This window comes from Oncorhynchus keta, chromosome 23, assembly GCF_023373465.1.
Source record: "Oncorhynchus keta strain PuntledgeMale-10-30-2019 chromosome 23, Oket_V2, whole genome shotgun sequence".
Classification (NCBI taxonomy): Eukaryota; Metazoa; Chordata; class Actinopteri; order Salmoniformes; family Salmonidae; genus Oncorhynchus; species Oncorhynchus keta.
The window spans coordinates 5,098,425-5,120,691 of NC_068443.1; the positions used below are offsets into that span (position 1 = coordinate 5,098,425).

Here is a 22,267-nt window from a genome sequence, read left to right on the forward strand (position 1 = left end):
GTTCCTGCTATCAGGACTACTGTCACTAATAGGTTCCCTGACTGACTTTCCCTGACTGACACCTGCAGAGGGCTCTGCTAAACCATCAACAAAATCACCAACTGTCATGTTAGCTTTAGGATCACCAACTGCCATATTAGCTTTAGGGCCTTTAGACCTTGTAGAGCCTTTGGGAATTTTCTTGTCATTCTTGTTATCTGGTTCAGGGTCTTGGGGCTTTGGAAGCCAGCGATCTTTGTGTTGTTTGTGCCCAAACCCCTCATCATAATTTCCCTTCCTTTTAAAAAGCTGGTCGTAGTGAGAAATGCAGTAGAACTCTCCATAAAGAGATGAATAGTTTCGAATGCTGCAATGAAGTCAAAAACAAACATATATAGTCATGTTGTAGGCCTATTAGAAATGAATTAATATTATTTTTGTTTGCTTGATTTAGTTTCTCATTCCTTTTAACATGCTTTAGAATGACTTCAATTAGAAATAGATTTTGAGAATTCACATATTAAAGATCATGGGTGGTTGCATATCTCATGTAATGGTCAATTCTATATTTGTTTATTGATTGATTGATTGATTGATTGATTGATTGATTGATTGATTTGCATTGTATATACCGGTATCACAGGAAATATCTCACCTGAGCTTCTTTTTACAATGTTTGCAGCAGAAGCAGCTGTTGTGAAGCACCAGTTTATTGGCCACCATTTTCTCCATGGGGTAGACAGGTGTCAGGCAGGCGGAGCATATCTCCTTCTCAGGGGACTGAAACTATGACGATAGCAACAATGTGATGATGATTGTACTGTTATACCATATATTTACACAGTTTTTCACTAAATGCATAGATACTGTAGCTGTTCATAATTTGCTGTACCCAAAGTGGACTATGAGCATGTAATCAGAGTTATGTTGTTTTTAATTGACTTCGGCAGTGTTGTGATGGTGTTGGCGATCGTTCCCAAAATGGTGCAAACAATGTCTGGACAGAAGAAAGTATGAGACATATCCACATTAGAGCAAAATAAGTTGCTCTGGACATGAGAGCGTCTACTAAATGACTAAAATGTAAATGTCAAATGTACATATCATTATTTAATACAATATTTATTGATAATTTACACAACAGAAAATATATCAAACATATTGCAATTATTTGATAAAAGGACAAAACATTTGACCATAGTTACAGTTCAAAAAGTCCATGAGACACAATTTAACACCAATACTGTCTATACAAATCTTTTAATAATTATGGTAACATCATTTGCAGCTAAGAAGAAATATTTATATGACATAATTAACTAAATGGGCCATACTGGATACATGTGGGTTACAATAATACATCAATTAAATTGTTTTTGCAAACCATGCTACATTAAATGTGTCATTTCAAAGTTTTCCAGGTTTTGGTTGACCAAATGTTACAAAAACCGTACCACCTTCTTTGGCGTTTTCTGAAAAGGGATGACCAGACCTTTGCATGATAGGGGATGTCACGACTTCATACCTGGTTGGACTGGTGACTACTCCAAACTTCTCAGAGTGCTTCGTGACAAACGTCGAAGTCTTCGACGAGACGAATGTGTTGCCGAAGCAATCCATCTCCTCGTATTTCTCACTGACCGTCTTTGTGCCAATGATTCCGGCAGGAACAGTCTCAGGGACAGTTTGAACCTCCAAAATGCTGACCTTTCGTCTTGGACTAGCAGGACTGTAGAAGTGGTTTGGAGAATCAGAGGCAGATTGGTGACCCAGGTCACCATTGGCTCCATGGGAGCTTGGGGAAGGACATCGCTCTGGTTTAGGTTTGAATGATGAGAACTGTGGCTGTGATGACTTTGGCTGTTCTACAGGCTTCCTGGCAGCAGAGTGAATGGAGATGAATGATGGAGAGGATGGGGAGGTAGAGCTTTGTTTCATTTGGGGCTTGTCAAGTACCGGAGAGAGTGAGGCTGACTCTGACCTTTTTGACGATCCTGATACACCTTTCGTTTTCCCCTCAGATGCCTCCCTAGCTGGTTCTGTTTTGGCCTTAGTGGCCTTGGTGGATGCGATACTGATTTTTCTTATGTTGTTGGTGGGTTGATGGCTTTGCTCGGTCTGCAAGGATTCGTTGAAGAGTCCTGATAAACCTGCGATATCAGCCTCAGATTTTAAATTGGATACAGAATACAAAGCCTTTCTGATCGCCTCCTCTATGTCAATAAGTTTTGCTAACGTCTGCTCTTTCAAATGCATTATATCTCTGCTTGCCTTTTCTAGGTCTCCGAATACAGTCTCTACCGAAGATCCACTTTCCATATCATTACTCACTGACTCTATTTCAACTTTGCTTTGCTTTGTATGTTTACAAGGCGTGACTATCCAAGCGGGTACATTCTCGAATAAGCTCTTTAATGAACTGACATCCACTTCCCTGGTCTCTCCCTCTATCTCTTGAACTTGAGACAGGATCGTCTTGAGTTCCTCTCGTTTCCTCAGATTCTCGAATATCTCCATCGCTGCCTTCACGTTCCCTCTCATAATGTCATCTTTGTGAACAGACAGCCTCTGACGTCGCTGGTCCTCGGTCTCTTTCTTTTCTTTCTTCTTCCTCAGAACTACTTTGTCCTCAGGTCTCTGGTGATGCTCCTCTTGGCAGCTCGTCACTGTTATGGATGCTCCTCCTGGCAGCTTGTCACTGTTATGTTGGCTCATTGAAAGTCTATCTGTCGTAGTTGGGGAGTAGGGTACTTGAAGATCTGTATTGCAGCCCTGATTGTGAATATCTGTTCTCCCCTGCTGCACAGTAGAGGGGTTTATCTCCTGTTGCATGTTGGTGTTTTTGGTGACCTGTTTTTCTTGGCTGACCTTTTCCCGAATTACATTGATCTTATTTGGCAGCACAGGGGCTGTGTCCACAACATTCTTCTCCTTCCCCATGAAGTTTTGGATTGCGACCTGAAAGTCTGTGTTTATTTCCTGTTGTACATTACCATCTTCTGTGTAGCTCTGCATGCACATTCGGATCTCTTTTGCTGCATTGATTTTCTGTATTACGTTTCTGTCCATCTCATTTTCAGTGCCATTTGACATGGCCGAACGATGATCAACTGCCAATGTTGTTCCAATGTTTTTCTGTTCCCGCTTTTGCTTAAGCTGAACTGACTTTTTGTACTCGGCTGGGATGTTATTGGTAGCACTGGCCTGAGGTGAGTTGTGCTTTGCTTTATTAATACATTTGGGTTGTGAGTCCTTTGTGGTTTGTTGTCTATTTGATGAAGGTTTCTGAGGCAGAGGAGGGGGAGATGGGTTCCCTGGTTTCATTTTTGGGGGAATGGCTGGGCTTTGCTGGTTACCTTTAATCGGGCTTGGTGTTTTTGGAGGAGGGGTGGAATTATCTGTTGCGTAGCTGGGTGTTTGTTTTGAGCATTGTGGTTTTGGTGGTAGAGCCGGCTTCTGGTATTGTGTTTTGTCATTTGCTTTGGGAGGAAGTGGAGGTGGCCTTAGGGCTTCAGTGGAGGGTGTTTTAGGGTTTTCATCAAGATTTGTAAAAGTGACAGTTGCTGAAGTCTGTGCTGCGCTGGCTGGCGGTTCGCCAAGGGTTACTGAAACCGAAGGAGACAATTCAGTGTCAGATGGAGGCATAGATACTACAACACACTGCTTTTTCACAGTCTCTGCATCCCTTTTCTTTCTGCTCCCTGCATAACCTGAGTTCCTGTATAGCATGGCAGCTTTATAGTCTCCTTTGGACACATTTATACTAGACTTTTCAAGATATTGCAGCGCCATCTGCATATTACCTCTTACAATTTCCTGTTTGTCTACTAGCGGTCTCTGCTCTGTCGCAGCACTGTGCAGAGACCTAATAGCAGCTTTTATATCTCCTCTCACCACTTCTGCTTCTGCCTCTTCTGTCCCTGTCCTCTCAATATCATCAAACTCTGAGTTTACATAAGGGTGGGTTTGTGTGCTGCCGGAGACCGCTGGCGGTGAATCCGCTGTGCTAACATGTATGACATCTGAACTCCTTGACACGTAGCCCTGTTGGCAAGCCTCAATTTTCTCCTGATCTCTTTCTGCGTCACTGACCTTTCGGAAAGTCGTCGTGATCCGCTGGCCTCTGGAGGTTGACGAAGACGCAGACTGCCTCACTGTCGTCGAGCTCTGTCCTTGAGATGAGATGTTGACGTTGTATATTTTTCCCGGCACGATGATGTCACGCTCCACACATAGACTCTGGTTCTTTGCCAGCTCAAGGGACTGCTTCGCTGCCTTCACATCTCCCGATACAATTTCCTCTTTCTGTGTCTGGTTTCCCTCTGATTCCGGCCCCTGTGTTGCTAGATCCATGTCATAGATAGTTCCCGGGGTTATGGTATCGCGCTCCAAGTGCATACTCTGTTGCTTTGCTCTTTCTAAAGACTGCAGAGTAGCTTTGATGTCACCGGCTACGATTTCCTCCTTTTCCATAGAGAGAGTCTGTTTTAAAGCAAGTTGCTGCTTAGCTGAGGAGATATCCCCATGGATGATCTCTTCTTTAGAAATGCAGTTTTCAACACTAAGGTCAATGGAACCCTCTGTAGAAAAGACTCTTTTGGCATTCTTCACATCCCCTGGTAAGACGTCAGAAATGGTACGTTCCACTTGATCCTTCTGTTTCTGAAGATTTTTCTTCGCCTCCTTCACATCGCCTTGCACAATCTCAATCTGTTCCTTTGTCATGAGGTCAAGTTCATCCAATTCTGATTGCTGTATTTGAAGACTCTTCAGTTTTTGGAGATCTCCTTTCTCGATGCAACTCCTGTATAAGTCCACATTTCCCTTTTCATTTTCATCTAGTCTACATGAAGCGGTTGTCCTCTGATTGTTAGCAGTAGCTAACAGGTTGCCTATAGTTGACTTCACATCTCCCCTTGTAATCTCTTGACTATCCATTTTAGTTTGACAGAGAAGTGAGTAAACAGTCATCTCTACATGTCCTCCCTCAGATTCCTGCATGATGATCCCCTTCTTCATCAGCTTATCTTGAACAAGCAAGCTTTCGATGAGTTTCTGTACACTTTGATCTTTGTCTTGGTTCGTTGATGCTGGCTGGTTGACTGCGACTTCTAATACTGTTGTCTGAACTTGACCCTGTTCTACCTCTTTTAAGAGAGTGATCTGGGGCTTCAGGGTCGATCTGGACAATAACTGTAGCATGATGTTTCTGATGTTCCCTTCAACTATCTCCTCCTTCTGAATCTGTGCTCCCTCGGTTTTAATAAATTGGTATTTCACCATGTTGACGTTTGTGATCTCTTTTGCCTCTATTAAGATTCCACTTGAGTGGATGAATTCAAGCTGATGTAGACGAGACAGCGTGTCAATCACACTTTCAACTGTGACAATTTTGTCTAATGGTGTGGTCTCGAACAGCCAGGTTGTGCTCTTCACATCTGCTTTCGGGATCTCCTCCTCAATGACCTGTGCTGCATTCACATTGGATTCAGGATCCTTGATCTTGTCCAGTGTCTGGGATTCAAACAGCCACGTGCAGCGTTTCACCTCTCCTTTCTGGTTGTCTTCCCTGTGGACCATCTGGACAGGACCCTGCTCCTCTGGCTCTCCCTTCAGCCTGTCGATGGGCTGGTTCTCAAAGAGCCAGGTGGACGTCCTGACATCGCCTTGCTGAACGTCTGTCACACTAACCATCCTCACACACTTCTTACTGGCTGACTGGTCAGACTCGAAGAGCTGTTTGTTGAGCTTCACAGTTCGGTTTCCGAAGTCTTCCACAACCTTGACTGTGGGTTCCTCGTCTTCCTCCTTAGCTGTTAGGGAGTCCAGAGGCTGGGTCTCGAACTTCCACCTGGCTGACTTGACATCACCCTTTTTTACATCTTCCTGGGTGACAGCTCGGATCACGTAGATCTCCTTTTCCGCCTTGATGGCATCGAGGGGCTTCGTCTCGAACATCCACCGAGCTCCTCTCACATCGCCACTCATCACTTCCTCCTTCTGGACTGTGGTAACCTCGTGGAACTGACCTTCCTTGTCTCTAATGGCGTACAGTGGCTGGGACTCAAATAGCATGGTGCTGGACTTGACGTCGACGTTGCTCACTGGCTTTTCCACGGATTCCGACTTGTGTTCCAGAAACTGATCTTTATCATGGATCTTGTCCAGAGAGAATGTTTCGAAGATGAACTTCTTGTTATGGACGTCACCACCCTCGATGTCGTTGACACAATGCATGTCTGGGCTATTTTCCTCCTTGTTGTTTATCGTGTTGATGGGACGGTTCTCAAAAAGCCAGGTGCATTTACGCACTGATCCTTTCTGAATGCTTTCGTCTTCATCACACACTTTTATAGACTCTGAACCTATTTCATCTAAGGACTTGGACTCAAAGATCTCCTTGACCCTAGAGACATCACCAGACTGGACATGCAACTCGCTGACATATCTAACATCTTGCTCTGTGTCTGTGTCCTTCCTTATCCTATCTAAAGTCTCTGTCTCGAAAAGGTGCTTCACTGTTTTCACACCAACCTCAGCCTTGACACCATCCTGACTGGTACTGCATAATTTAAAACTTTGCTCCTCACTGTCTTTAATGCTATCCAGAGGCTGTGATTCAAAAAGCCAAGTGACAGACTTCACATTGGTATTCTCAATCTCTTCTTCTTTATCTGGGATCTTTTCTGATTTGTCGTACAAGATATCCACAGGCTGAGTCTCGAACAGCCACTTGCAGGTCTTGACATCACCTTTCCTAGTCTCCTTCTGCTGCTCTGTTGAATTATGCTGCTGCTCCGACTGGTTGAACTTGGAATGGATGCCATCAATGGTCTGTGTCTCAAAGAGCCACTTGGTCATCTTGACATCTCCTGACCTATCCTCCTGCCTGGTGATTCCTTTGATAACCTCAACATTCTTCTTTCCCTCCTCAAACTGGTCAATGGGCTTGGTCTCGAACATCCACTTGTAATTTTGGACACTTCCTTTGATGGACTCCTCTCTGTTGACCGTTGTGACCTCATGGAAATTCCCAGTGCAGTCTTTGATCGCATATAATGGTGTTGTCTCGAAGAGCGTTCTGTTTCCTTTCACATCTCCTGCCGTGATGTCGTTTTCTGTATTTCCGTTCAGCACTTCCTCCTGAGATTGGGTGATATTGCAAAGGGGAATTGTTTCGAAGAGATGCTTGTATGATTTAACGTCACCCTTCTCAATCTCAATCTCATGATCTTTACTTGGGATTTCTGCTCCGACTAAGGTCTCTTTTCTAATGTTGTAGTTCTCGAACATGTGCTTTTTGCCTTTGACTTCTCCTTGTTCATCAGTAGAGAGGATCACTTCCTTCAATGTTTCCATGGGTTGTGTTTCGAACAGCCAGAGGGAGGATCTGACATCTCCTCCAAGTATCTCCTCCTTCTCCAGAGCTACTTCTGTGGAGTCTCCTTTCAGTGCTGCCAAGGGCTGAGTCTCAAACATCTTTAGTTTGTTCCCAACATCAGCGTCAGGCACAACTTCGACCACTGTCCCCTGAAACCGGTCTTCTATGCCTTCCTCTCGGATGGAGTTGAACGGCTGAGTCTCAAACATCCATCTCTTCCTGTCCACCCCTCCTTTTTGCCCTTCCTCCAGCGATATCCCCCGGATGATCTGCATCCCAGATGTCTCCTTGTTGATGATGTCCAGAGGCTTAGTTTCAAAGAGCCAGCGTGCCGTGCTAATGTTGCTGCTACAGATCTCCTCTCTGCAGATGGACTTAATCTTGTGGATGTTGCCGCTTGCGTCTCTGAGGGCGCAGCAAGGATCAGCCTGGAAGAGCTTCACTGTCTTCCTCACATCTCCTTTCTGCTCCTGGAGCTCTGACTTCAGCTTGAGGAAGCTCTGGTCCTCTACAGAGCTACAACGGCCTAAGGCGTCCAGTGGCTTGGATTCGAAGAGTAGCCGAGTTCCTCTCACGTCTCCAATCTGCATTGGTTCCTTGAGAACAGCCTCGACCAGCTCGCCCTCCTCTGGCTGGAGTTTGTTGAGTGTATCCATGGGCTGGGTCTCAAACAGCCAAGTCGATGTCCGGACATCCCCTTGGACAGAACTCTGCCTTTGGACAATCTGTTGGGTTCCGTCCACCATGCAGTGCTCGAACATGGAGGATGTTCCTCTGACATCACCGCCTTGAAGAGTCTCATCTTCCAGAAGCTTCTTGGTCATGTGGGGGTGGTCCCCGATGTTGTCCAGGGTCCAGTTCTCAAAGATCCACCTCATGGACTGGACCTCACCCTGGTACCCCGCATCAGCTGCAGTCTGGGCACCTCCGGATTGCATCGCCGCAACCAACTCATCATCGACTACATCATTGATGTTTTCCCTCAGGTCTGGGTGAATGTGTTTGAAGAGTCTTTTCAGCTCATTCTTCTGTCGCTGTTGGTAGAATGTCGAGAAGGTTTCCTTTGGTGGGGGCACGGGGATGAAGGCTTGGTTGGGGCCACCTACGGCTGGGGACTCTTCATAGTTCTGAGGTCTGGGTGGGATAGGGGGAGGTGGAGGCAGAGGCAGGTCATCTTCCTCGTGACATGCTTCTGAAACTGTGTTTTTTGGGGCTATCTCGGCCATCTTGGAATGAAAAGAGAAAAGGGTCTTTGTGTTATTGTGAGTATTCAGTCGGTTAGAGAGTAGTATTAGTTAAGGTATGAGAAAATGTTAGGTAGCCATGCGTGTAGCAATTGAAGCCATACTTTACCTTTTTCTCTGTGCTTGTTCGATGTCTTTCACAGCAAACCATCTTCACTCAAGCTAAGGTTAGCCAAACTTCACGCCAGTTAGTAGAGCAGCGCTAATGCCTATGTCTTAAAGTCACTGAGTAGTGTTTGACGCAAGGTATTTCTTTCAGTTTCTGTTATTGCCTTGTGTTTGCTTTTCATATCAATATTATACATTTACCAAGTAGAAAAACTGCCATGTTAAAATGTGGACAGATATTACAGTATGTATTTGACCGAGTTCGGGTAATAATGATGATTTTTTTAACTAGGCAAGTCAGTTAAAAACAAATTCTTAATTTCAATGATGGCCTAGGAACAGTGGGTTAACTGCCTGTTCAGGGGCAGAACGACAGATTTGTACCTTGTCAGCTCGGGGATTTGAACTTGCAACCTTCGCGGTTACTAGTCCAACGCTCTTAACCACTAGGCTACCCTGCCCACCCTGCTGCCCCATTGTTAATGTGACCACCGTCATCACCAGTGTTATGCAAAATCTATTGCCCATCAGCTCTTCAGTTGGATCTTTTTTTACATTCATTTCACAGCACTCACACATTGTGTTAGATTAACATATTATACCTTACTGCCTGGAGTCCTCTTTCCTGAGGAACTGCTGGATTTCTGTTCAATGAAAACAAAGCAATTTACAATTCAGATAATCGTTTCGTTCAAACGTATGCTTGAGAAGTAATGCAACTCATTTTGACTCCTGAGAATGATGGCTATTCCCCGGTCTGCCTGGCATTTGATCCCAGTGTGTGTGTGTGTGTGTGTGTATACTTTTGTGCATGTATGTGTGTCCGTCCCTGTGTCCGTCTTTGTGGTGTGTGGAGGAATGGGAGGAATGCCAGGCACTCACTGTGTGTGTGGAGCTTCCCGGGGATTCGGCAGCTGCTACTCTTGACAGGTATAGAGCTGATCTGTCTCTCACCGAGCTGGAGGTCCTCTCTCTGTCTCGACCTTGTCTTGACAGGGTGTCTCTATAACTCAGCTGGAGACTCCTCTTGTCATCTACAACACAGACATATATAGATTGATTGATTAGGAATTGATTTCATGAAAGCTTCTGATAATGTTGATCAATGTCATCTGGGTCTCATCTTGTATCCTAGCCTATACCGTATCTACAGCTCCAGGAACATACAATACGTGTTTGTAGTCTATAAACTGGGTGGTTCGATCCCTGAATGCTGATTGGCTGACAGCCATGGTATATCAGACCGTATACTCCACGTTGCGTTGTGCCTAAGAAACAACCCTTAGCCGTGGTATATTGGCCATATACCACACCACCTCGGGCCTTATTGCTTAAGAACAACTTTTAATTATTAAAAGACACACAATTGTAAAATTAGCACATGACTGAAAGGAATGACATGTCTGGTTGTTTTAAGGTTCAGTGTTGTCAAAAACGTGATTGTCCTGTGTTTTATATATATTTTGACACTTTGAGGTTGGAATAATAATGTGAAAATTATTATAATTCCCTATTAGTGTAAGAGTGGTTTGAAAAGACTGCCTGAAATTTCAGCCTGTTTTTGGTAGGATGGAGTTTTCGACCAATAAGAAAGAGAGTTCCAAACCTCTCTGCCAATCACAGCTAGTTTTCATTTTTCCCCCTCCCCACTCAGGCCACTCACAGACAGTCCTAACAAAATTCTCACTAGAGAAATTTCTCTTTGCTAAGAAGCTATTTTTGTTTCTTTTTGACATTTTTTGTTGTTGTTTGTTAACAATCACGTTAAGTTACTTAATTGTTACCCAGAAAGGATTCAATATTGAGATTAAAGACAAAAGGCTGTATAAGACCTTTTAATGTTTAATTTAATATAGTAGACTCTTTTTTGTTGATTTACATACAGTACGGTAACAGTCAGTGTAAAAGTGCAGTGACCCACATAAGGACAGTGATATTTCTGTGCACCATGGTATGGTATGCACCGCACAGCATTAATAAACTGTGTCTCTGTTGTTGGCTATGCTGAGGGTTGGCTGATAATGGAGTCTATATATATATATATATAGCTGGGAGGTGTTGGAATGTGTGGCTATCCTATCTGTTTTTCTATTGTTACACTGTAGGAACTATTCCCTCTTAGACATGGGCCTTTATATGCCATTAGGACTGACTCTGCACAATAATCGACCTTTAGAACCAAAAACTTTAAAATAATGTAACAGGCAGTAATGTAATAACTTCATTATCAAGTGTCGCTGCATTATCTGTTGTTACAGATACAAACACATATCGTTGCTAAAATAATGGAATATATACACTTAGAAAACATGCCTTTAACATGTAAAATGAGTCATTTCTGTTTAATGAATGGCTAGACCTAACCAACACCAGAGAAAGGACCTGTACATTAGCAAAAACTAGAGTTCGATGGATGTTCTGGTCGTTCTGGAATGACAAACAAAATGTCCTGCCGCAACACACAGCTACAACCTGCCACCAGTTGCCTTAGACACTCAACAAACGCCATCCCATTGGCTGACCATCACGACTTGGAGAAAGAAACTAAAAACAACAACAACTGCTAGCTCAGCTGGAGCGACCCCTGATTTTGTTTTAAGCACATTGTTGGTGTGACTCACCTCCATTACAGCCATCCATACCTGACCAAAAACACAACAGCTCAGAAGAATGCCTGAATGGAATACTAGATACTAGAACTAGAACGTTAGAATGCTTGTAATTCTATCTCGGCAGCCAGGTTTTCCCCATTGAAACACAAAGGGCTGGTGTTTCACAGCTATGTTTTAAAAAATATATATTTTTACCTTTATTTAACTAGGCAAGTCAGTTAAGAACAAATTCTTATTTTCAATGACAGCCTAGGAACACTGTGTTAACTGCCTGTTCAGGGGCAGAACAACAGATTTGTACCTTGTCAGCTCGGGGATTTGAACTTGCAACCTTCCGGTTACTAGTCCAACGCTCTAACCACTAGGCTACCCTGCCGAGTTGTGTGCCACGAGATGTCCTATTCACTAGAGGCACATATAACATATATTGAGGCAAACATCTACACTAGCATGTAATACAAAACCTCATCCCAATTTCGAAATAAACATTGAAACAATAGCAGCCCCAACCACTGAACGCCACGAGCCCCAGTGTGTATAGGAGTATTTTCACACTGTTCTGTCAGTCCAAACAACAGTAGCTAAGCCCCTGCAGGCCTGCTTTTAAGGGGTCAGCAGTAGCCTGGGCCCTGCTGGATAGACCCCTCATCTGTAACTAATGTCCAGATTCGAACATACCTCTGTCCGTTTTCACGCAGTAAGCTCTTGCCGGACAAAAGGATGGGTCAGCTTACTGGCGTCACCCATAGCTGGGTGAGCAGATGGAATGAGACAACATAATGTCATACGAGTTGTGACTGAGGTCATAACCCCAGAGATGTGCCTGGGTCTAAGCTGAACACTTAGTGGGAACACAATAATAATGCTATTGATGCTTATTGATCAGCTATTGATAAAGGTGTTGGTCACTATTGGTTATGTCCTTTGACCGATGCTCTATTGATAACTCACAGTTTAAATTGAACACTTCCTGGGAATATGGTAACAATTATCATGCTTTTGATGTTTATTAATCAAGAGTTATTAATAAGTTAAGTTGAAGATGAGAGGTAATTGGGGGTAAAACAGAAGAGGTATTTCTGTGGTCACTAGTTACCACAGCCACAAAGTCACAAACACCCACCTAATTCTGCCATTTCTCTTCTTAAAATTCAGATGTTTAACCTAACCTTAACCTTACGGCTAACCCTAACCTTAAATTGTAGATTTCATGAATTTTTGACGACATAATCCATTTATGATTTTTGTGTCTGTGGTAACTAGTGACAACTATTAATGTAATCACAGAGTGTTTCCTGATGATTCCCCTTGACTTTTGCCGCTGTACAGAGGAGGAAACTTAAAAATACAACTATGGACAAATCTCAACTGAAGTATTCTTTAATATGTTCGCTAGCTAGCTGTCTGGCAAAGTGCACATTTAGCCAAGCCAGCACCTCTTTGAGTTATTTCACACGGTCAGACACCTCAAAGGGGCCTGGCTCTTCCAGTCTAGCTATCCCCTTCTCTATCTGCACAGGAATGGAGAGAGAAGCTATTAGCAGATGGGAAATGTGGGGATGTTGCACTACTGACAGCTGTCCAAATGACAGCTAAATGCAGTAGGTATTTGTTCCCAACCAACCAGCTCAGCTGCTTTCGATTGTAGCTACAGATTCAGGTCATAAAACTACTACCGATTTACAAAATGGTTGTCTAGGAAAATCCCCCAAAAAAAAAAAATGTCACCAGACTTTAAAAAACGTGCTGATTTTTAAATGGAATCGATACCAACTGTCAGCTTAGTAACCGGGGGGTCAAATAAAATACATTGTGATGTCATTACTATTGCTCTTGCTCCACATCAACTCTATCACGATGCATTTAGGTTTCCAGAGAGGAGGTCTGTAATTGGTCAACCATGACCTCTGATCCCCCATTCTTGTCATGTCTAAGGATTTAGGGTCTGAGAGACGATAGCCACTCACTTGAGAAATTGCAAATATGGCCCCACGGGGAAAAAAACCTCTAAGACACTTGGTTCCATGACCTTGGGTGGTTGGCTGCATATAGCAGCCTTCTTAATATGACTCCCAAGTGTGTGCAGACACGCACACTCACACACACATTAGATATCAGTGTGTGACAAAGACAGGGTGGTCAAGGGGCAGGATTTGATCCATCAAACGGTAACTACGACCCATCAGTTAAGATTAAGTTGTCACTCCCCCCCCCCCCTTTTTATACTAATATTTGCTATTAAATGAAAGGATATTTAGAATAATGGATTACACTAAACTCTGCAGACGTAACGTTGATGCAGACAACGTGAAATGGACCGGCAATGTATGTTTGGCTAAATTATTAATATTTTTGATGACAGATTAGTTATTTCCTTTGCTTCGAAAATCCTCATATCCCATATCCCCATATCAAAATACCCCCATATCCACATATCAAAATATTCCCATGTCCCCTTATCCACATATCAAAATATTCCCATACCCCCATATCAAAATATTCCCATATCCCCATATTCCCATATCCACATATCCACATATCAAAATACCCCCATATCCCCATATCAAAATACCCCCATATCCACATATCAAAATATTCCCATATCCACATATCTCCATATCCCCATATCAAAATATTCCCATTTCCCCATATCTCCATTTCCCCATATCCCCAAATCCCAATCCTCATTTAACTCACTGTCATCTTTTATCAGGCTGAAACACCAGCTTTTGTCTTATTGACATGGCACTACAAAGCCTCCTCGTCGACTGGAACTAAAAAAAAAAGTAATCTACAGCACCATTCATATAGAATAAACTTGTTTAATTTAAACTAAACACTTTCTGTAAGTGAATCCATAATACTTACAAACAATACAGCAAGTGTAGTTGTTATTCTCCCACAGTGGCTGTCGCTCTGAATACAGATCAAACCGCTGGTTGTCGGCTGATACAGTTCCTGTGATGGCTCTAGGATAGTTTGTGTTTCTCTGTAGTGTTTAGCCTTTTTGACTGTGGCTGTTCCCCTCTCTCTCTCTTTCTCTGTCTGCCTGTCGTGTCACTGTGCCTCTCTTTAGTCTCTAGTCCTGTGGCTCTAGTGACAGCTGATTTTTATCAGGACTGCCCCCCACCCGCTGGGACCGTTGGATCTATTTTGGGAGGGTGGGTGGCGGTGTGTTGGGGCAGTCTGTTAGTCACTGAGAGACTGGACTAGGGCACCCCCTCCTCACACTGTAACCCCTCATCCTCACCCCTTCTCACCCCCTCCTCACACTGTCACCCCTCATCCTCACCCCTTCTCACCCCCTCCTCACACTGTCACCCCTCATCCTCACCCCTTCTCACCCCCTCCTCCCATTGCCATAGCTAACCCACACCCTTCCTCCCATCGCCATAGAGATACTGTCACCCCACCCCCATCACCCCCTCCTCTCATTGCCATAAAAATACTGTCACCCACTCCTCACTCCCTCCTCCCATTCTGATACCCCCCCCCCCCATCCCATTCCCAAAGCTACCCCCATCATCAGGCACTGCATGGGGAAGGATCTGCAGTCCCAGTGATGCTATCAGATGCTCAGTGGGCGCTGGGCAAGACAATACAAAAATAAAACAGTCAACTGCTGTGCTACTACTGAGCAACTGCTATTTTGGTCAAGTGGCACACTGATAATGTAGTCTGAAACATGATTATCTCTCAGATGCTGATAATGTAGACTGAAATACGATTAGCTCTCAGGGGCTGATAATGTAGACTGAAACATGATTATCTCTCAGATGCTGATAATGTAGACTGAAACATGATTATCTCTCAGATGTTGATAATGTAGACTGAAATACGATTAGCTCTCAGATGCTGATAATGTAGACTGAAATACGATTAGCTCTCAGGGGCTGATAATGTAGACTGAAACATGATTATCTCTCAGATGCTGATAATGTAGACTGAAACATGATTATCTCTCAGTGGCTTTATTGCTGTATTTGCTCATAAAAACTAAAAGAGGAGATTATGAAGAGGAGAGAATCTGAGGTGATTCATATGCTTGAGGAATGGAGATATCTTTATCAGAGAAAGTATTGTCTGAGTATTGGTGTCCTAACATGATCCTGACATTTTGTAGGGGTGATGTTATGTTGCCCAAGATCACTTGGGACCCCACATCTACTTTTTCTTTTGTCTCCAGTATAGGGGCTGATTATGGGGGTAGCTATGGGAATGAGATGGGATGGTGTTAGCTATGGCAATGGGAGGAGGGGGCGAGGAGGGGTAAGGATGATGGGTGACAGTGTGAGGAGGGGGTGAGGAGGGGTAAGGATGATGGGTGACAGTGTGAGGAGGGGGTGCCCTGGTGACTCTCAGTGACTAACAGAGAGGGTTGACTCATTCCTAGATTTGAGGATCTCTGAGGATCTTTCTGTCAATCACATTCCTGTCAGATTTTCTGTCACAGGATGATCCCAGACACATCACCAGGTCACAGAGTCATAGTCGATATCCTGGAAATATGTCACCTCTAAGGAGGTTCGCGACCCTACCGGCTGTGTCACGGTCATACCAGCAAACACTGCGACACCCCCTGTTTTGAGCATGTGTGCGGAGCTACATAGTTATGTGTCTACACATCCACATCTTACTCTGTATATAGCTTCGTAGAGCTTCCAGTGCCCAGGCACACCTTGGGTTCAAACACTACTTGAAATCTTTTCAAGTACCTTATGTGTTCTTGATTGAGTTAGCCTGGCTTAATCAACCAATAGAATAGTCCCAGAACTGCAAACCCCGCCTATCTGGCACTCCAGGCAGGTTAAAGTAAATCTCTCAAAGTCTTTGAACGATTACGAATAGTGTTTGAATCCTGGTGTGGGTCCAGGAACCATGGGGCTGTTGTTTACCTAATGGGGTTTCTGTTTGCTGGAGGCATTCTGAGGCTGTGACACGTCGGGATTCCAGAGAGATATTTATAACATGGCCACCATGCTGTGGCCCTGGCATTCTGACTCGGTGGCAACTTAAGATTGCTTCACTCACTCGATGACTGGTGTGTGTGTGTGTGTGTGTGTGTGTGTGTGTGTGTGTGTGTGTGTGTGTGTGTGTGTGTGTGTGTGTGTGTGTGTGTGTGTGTGTGTGTGGTCAGTGCCTCTGGATGCCCCCCAGACCAATGGACATTCTGTCAGTATCATTCACTCTTTATGAGATATACAATCATATGTGCAGTAAAACGGGACCTCTGGATTGTTAACTTACACAAGCACCAATATTACCATCAGTGTTCCACATATAGCGGGAATCATCAGAGGAGGACAAGGGTTTGATTCCAAGCTGTTTCTAACAGTCCTTCAGTCACAAGGCAACCTAGGCAGTGAACAGTTCCCCCAGGGAAGGAGATGACCTCATTTTGGCGGTGTTCCTCCTCCGTCATACCTAGCCAATTGCATGTCATGCTGACTGTTATAATGACCCCAGTGATGTATTAGCGTGCTTACTACTCACCCCTATGTCTGTCATTGCCAGTATTACCACTGACTGTAGTAATGTGGGTGTGTGTGTGTCTCACTGACGTAACCACCCCACAGCCCCCAGAAGGTGAGGGGGCTCACGAGCTTCGGGAGCCTCAATCCTCTCAAAAATAGACAGTGTCATAAGCCATGATTATATTATTACAGGAAATGAAAAATTCAAAATATTCAAAACTGAAAATATTTCTCTCAGCCTCATGACAAAATGTGTAGAATAGCATTAGATTAGCTACTTAAACTACACATTTTTCTCTCTGTCCCAAGGCAAAATGTGTGTGTGTGTGCGTGTGTGCGTGTGTGTGCGTGTGTGCGTGTGTGCGTGTGTGCGTGTGTGTGTGTGTGTGCGTGTGTGCGTGTGTGCGTGTGTGCGTGTGTGTGTGTGTGTGTGTGTGTGCGTGTGCGTGTGTGCGTGTGTGCGTGTGCGCGTGTGTGTGTGTGTGTGTGTGTGTGGTCCTACTACTCACCCGGTGTTGTAATTCTGGAACCCCTGACGGAAGACTCTGGGACACCACTAACGGTCTTCCTCCTCTCGCCCTGAACAGCACGCTGGGGGAAAAAAACATTAACATTGAGACTAAGAAAAGGAGAATTTACTTTATTCAGATACATTTTTTTCAAGAGATAGTATCTTATGATATAAATAGTTGAATTTACACTAATCACACACCTGAGTGTTGTCCTCTTCAGTGCTGTAACCCCTCCTAGCCCCCAGAGGGCGATCTTTCTCTATCTCACTAGACTGAACCCCTGCCACCATCCTGCTGGCTGGAGAGGCTATATTCAGCCTGGTGGAACTGTAGAAGTCCTCTTGCAGGGTGGCCTTGGACTCGAACAGGGCTCGCAGGGCGCTGGTCCCCTCCGGAGCTCGGTCCCTCTGGGGAAGATGGTCCATGGAGCGACTCCGAGACAGCAGGAAAGAACCAGAGTCAGTACCCAGACGGTCCACCTGGTCCCCCCGGCTCTCTAACCTCCTCCAAGGAGAAACAAGGCCCACTGACATCTCTTCTCTGGGGGAGCTGAATGACAGGGACGCCTGGGAGAGAGGTGGTTATACCATTGATCAGTAATTAATCAAATCCAAGAAAACTTTATAGAAAGTTAATTTATTGAAAAGGAAAACGGAGCAACCATCACTCACCATTTAAAAACATTTTTATTTTTATTTAAACAAACAATTAAAGAATCTTCTTTCTAAAGTTTCTTTTGAAATCTCAACTCACATTACAAACCTTTATCTTTTCTTCATTGGTTTCAGAAGTGCTTAGTTCTACACAGCTCTGGTAACTGGGGATAAAGAAACAGGCTTAATAAAGTGTAACATACATTTTTAAGATCATGAGTTTTTCCTACTCGGGTCAAATGGTCTGGCCTCAAAACACCAAAAGTATTGAATCCAGGTAACTTGCATGACTCAAGACCCTGTTAGCTCACTGAGCTAAAGTTTGGTGTTCAGGGCTCAGGCAAACATAGTTCACCAAGCCGTGTCTATTCCATCAACTTGGTTCAAGGTATATGTCATTGCATATACACCTGTGTTACAACATATAATATAATATATGAACTCATTAGATCTGTCAGTGTGAGTATGTTGTTGTTCATGAGTAAAACTTTAAACTTACTGTTGTACGAGCTGAGAGACAGACTTCTTGTTATCCCAGAGAGAGGACTTTGATGTTTCCCATGACCTTTCCTTAACCCCAAATCCAGACAGGCTCCTCAGTGATTGGCTCTTCCTCAGGGTGTTCATCGTCTCCATGGCGATACCTTAGGCAACCTCCGCATCTGATTGGACTGGCAGTAAAGTCAGGTGGCATCAAAAGACGGAGTTCTTTATTTGAATATTTCCACTGGCGTAAACACATGAATATGAACATCTGTGAGTTACATTATAACGAAGAAATACAAGAAAAGTTATTGGCTCGTCCTCGGGCTAAATTACTAAAATGAAACTGTATTTCTTGACCAGAAATATATTAGGGCTGAGAATAGGCCCATAGTTCCACTAAAAGTAGAGGGAGAAGGTACTGTTACACTAGGGGGGATTTCACAGCCTGTCACACACACAGTCGGTCATCTGATCCTGTTAATGTTTAATGGTCCTCGGTGCTTTGACAGAACAGTTACAGGCTACCACCAATGACTACACCTGTTTACCACTGACTACACCTGTTTACCACTGACTACACCTGTTTACCACTGACTACACCTGTATACCACTGACTACACCTGTTTACCACTGACTACACCTGTATACCACTGACTACACCTGTTTACCACTGACTACACCTGTATACCACTGACTACACCTGTTTATACCACTGACTACACCTGTTTACCACTAACTACACCTGTATACCACTGACTACACCTGTTTACCACTAACTACACCTGTATACCACTGACTACACCTGTTTATACCACTGACTACACCTGTATACCACTGACTACACCTGTTTACCACTAACTACACCTGTATACCACTGACTACACCTGTTTACCACTAACTACACCTGTATACCACTGACTACACCTGTATACCACTGACTACACCTGTATACCACTGACTACACCTGTATACCACTGACTACACCTGTATACCACTGACTACACCTGTTTACCACTAACTACACCTGTATACCACTGACTACACCTGTATACCACTGACTACACCTGTATACCACTGACTACACCTGTTTACCACTAACTACACCTGTTTACCACTAACTACACCTGTATACCACTGACTACACCTGTTTACCACTGACTACACCTGTATACCACTGACTACACCTGTATACCACTGACTACACCTGTTTACCACTGACTATGTTTACCACTGACTACACCTGTTTACCACTAACTACACCTGTATACCACTGACTACACCTGTTTACCACTGACTACACCTGTATACCACTGACTACACCTGTTTACCACTGACTACACCTGTTTACCACTGACTACACCTGTTTACCACTGACTACACCTGTTTACCACTAACTACACCTGTATACCACTGACTACACCTGTTTACCACTGACTACACCTGTTTACCACTGACTATGTTTACCACTGACTACACCTGTTTACCACTAACTACACCTGTATACCACTGACTACACCTGTTTACCACTGACTATGTTTACCACTGACTACTGACTACACCTGTTTACCACTGACTACACCTGTATACCACTGACTACACCTGTTTACCACTGACTACACCTGTATACCACTGACTACACCTGTTTACCACTGACTACACCTGTTTACCACTGACTACACCTGTTTACCACTGACTACACCTGTATACCACTGACTACACCTGTTTACCACTGACTACACCTGTATACCACTGACTACACCTGTTTACCACTGACTACACCTGTTTACCACTGACTACACCTGTTTACCACTGACTACACCTGTTTACCACTGACTACACCTGTTTACCACTGACTACACCTGTTTACCACTGACTACACCTGTATACCACTGACTACACCTGTATACCACTGACTACACCTGTTTACCACTGACTACACCTGTATACCACTGACTACACCTGTATACCACTGACTACACCTGTATACCACTGACTACACCTGTTTACCACTGACTACACCTGTTTACCACTGACTACACCTGTATACCACTGACTACACCTGTTTACCACTGACTACACCTGTTTACCACTGACTACACCTGTTTACCACACCTGTTTACCACTACACCTGTATACCACTGACTACACCTGTTTACCACTGACTACACCTGTTTACCACTGACTACACCTGTATACCACTGACTACACCTGTTTACCACTGACTACACCTGTATACCACTGACTACACCTGTTTACCACTGACTACACCTGTTTACCACTGACTACACCTGTTTACCACTGACTACACCTGTTTACCACTGACTACACCTGTTTACCACTGACTACACCTGTATACCACTGACTACACCTGTTTACCACTGACTACACCTGTATACCACTGACTACACCTGTTTACCACTGACTACACCTGTTTACCACTGACTACACCTGTTTACCACTGACTACACCTGTTTACCACTGACTACACCTGTACTACACCTGTTTACCACTGACTACACCTGTTTACCACTGACTACACCTGTTTACCACTGACTACACCTGTTTACCACTGACTACACCTGTTTACCACTGACTACACCTGTTTACCACTGACTACACCTGTTTACCACTGACTACACCTGTTTACCACTGACTACACCTGTTTACCACTGACTACACCTGTTTACCACTGACTACACCTGTATACCACTGACTACACCTGTTTACCACTGACTACACCTGTTTACCACATGCTAAAGGGTTACAGGTATACTGTTTATGTCCTGGTACATCATCTTCTACTTCTACAATTTGTAAGTCGCTCTGGATAAGAGCGTCTGCTAAATGACTTAAATGTAATGTAAATGTTGAAGTCCTTTACAATGCAATCCAACATTTGCATATTGTATTTAAGAGTTACCAATGAAAGTAGCAAAAGCTAGCAAACACATACTCCATCCCTACACTTGTCTGTGACTCAATCTGAGTTAGTAAGATCTTACCGAAATCAGATAAACATCAAGGTATCATTCACATTTCAGTCGTTGAGCAGACGCTCTTATCCGGAGCGACATGCAGTAGTAGTGAGTGCAGACATTTTCATACTGGTCCCCTGTGGGAATCGAACCCACAACCCCATGCTCTACCAACTGAGCGACACGAGACCAGCATTAACAATTAACCGTTCGTTTATCCAGAGATATATTCATTATTAATATCCTTACCTGAGTGGGGATGTCTTCTGTGCATTCCCGTCTGTGCTATTCAGTCCAGTGCTGTTCTGGAAGCATCCGTCACTCACAAGACACAGCAATTCCCTTTGGCCAAAGTCCCTTTGTTTTACCACCCTGTGATTCCAAGGCTTCCGGAATCCAGACAGATACATCTCCTCAATGGAACTAAAATCTCTCTGATTACGTCATAATTGTTGCCATAAAACAAAGTGCATAGTCTTGTTGATATCGTTCCTTGCTAAACCATGCCTTGTGCTGTGCAGTAAAGGTTAAGGCTTTGCAGGTGTAATGAAGGTGGTTCTGTAAAATGTGATCAGTAATCTTGCCTGAGACATGAAGACTTGCGTTTGTTTGCTCACTGAGCCTAATGCCTAGATTTTAGCTCAATGGGACAATAGCCTTGTGTCATGCAGGATACCTGAGTTTGAACCCAGTCTCACTCTCCCCTCTCTCTGTCTCTCTCACCCCCTCTCACTCTTGCTCCCCCCTCTCTCTCTCTCTCTCTCTCTCCCTTTCTCTCTCTCTCTCTCTCTCTCTCTCTCTCTCTCTCTCAACCAGAGCAGCTGGTCTAGCCCCTTCCCTCTC

At 44.0% G+C, this 22,267-nt stretch overlaps 1 protein-coding gene across 4 annotated transcripts; it reads right to left on the reverse strand.

Moving 5' to 3' along the window:
* Positions 1-1,082: 1,082 nt before the first annotated feature.
* On the reverse strand, positions 1,083-21,954 carry xirp1 (xin actin binding repeat containing 1). Of its 4 annotated transcripts, none has more exons than XM_052476011.1 (8): positions 21,674-21,954; positions 18,463-18,634; positions 18,064-18,127; positions 17,511-17,876; positions 17,308-17,389; positions 9,595-9,746; positions 9,315-9,356; positions 1,083-8,586 (listed from the first exon to the last, which is right to left on the reverse strand). In XM_052476011.1, the coding sequence occupies exons 2-8, from the start codon at positions 18,597-18,599 to the stop codon at positions 1,387-1,389; spliced, it is 8,043 nt and encodes a 2,680-aa protein (XP_052331971.1). In that variant the 5' UTR covers positions 18,600-18,634; positions 21,674-21,954; the 3' UTR covers positions 1,083-1,386. The 4 variants fall into 4 exon arrangements, with proteins under 4 accessions (XP_052331971.1, XP_035612778.1, XP_052331970.1 ...); XM_035756885.2 differs by having other exon boundaries at positions 18,073-18,127; positions 18,463-18,690; XM_052476010.1 differs by having other exon boundaries at positions 18,463-18,690.
* Between the last annotated feature and the right edge of the window lie 313 nt (positions 21,955-22,267).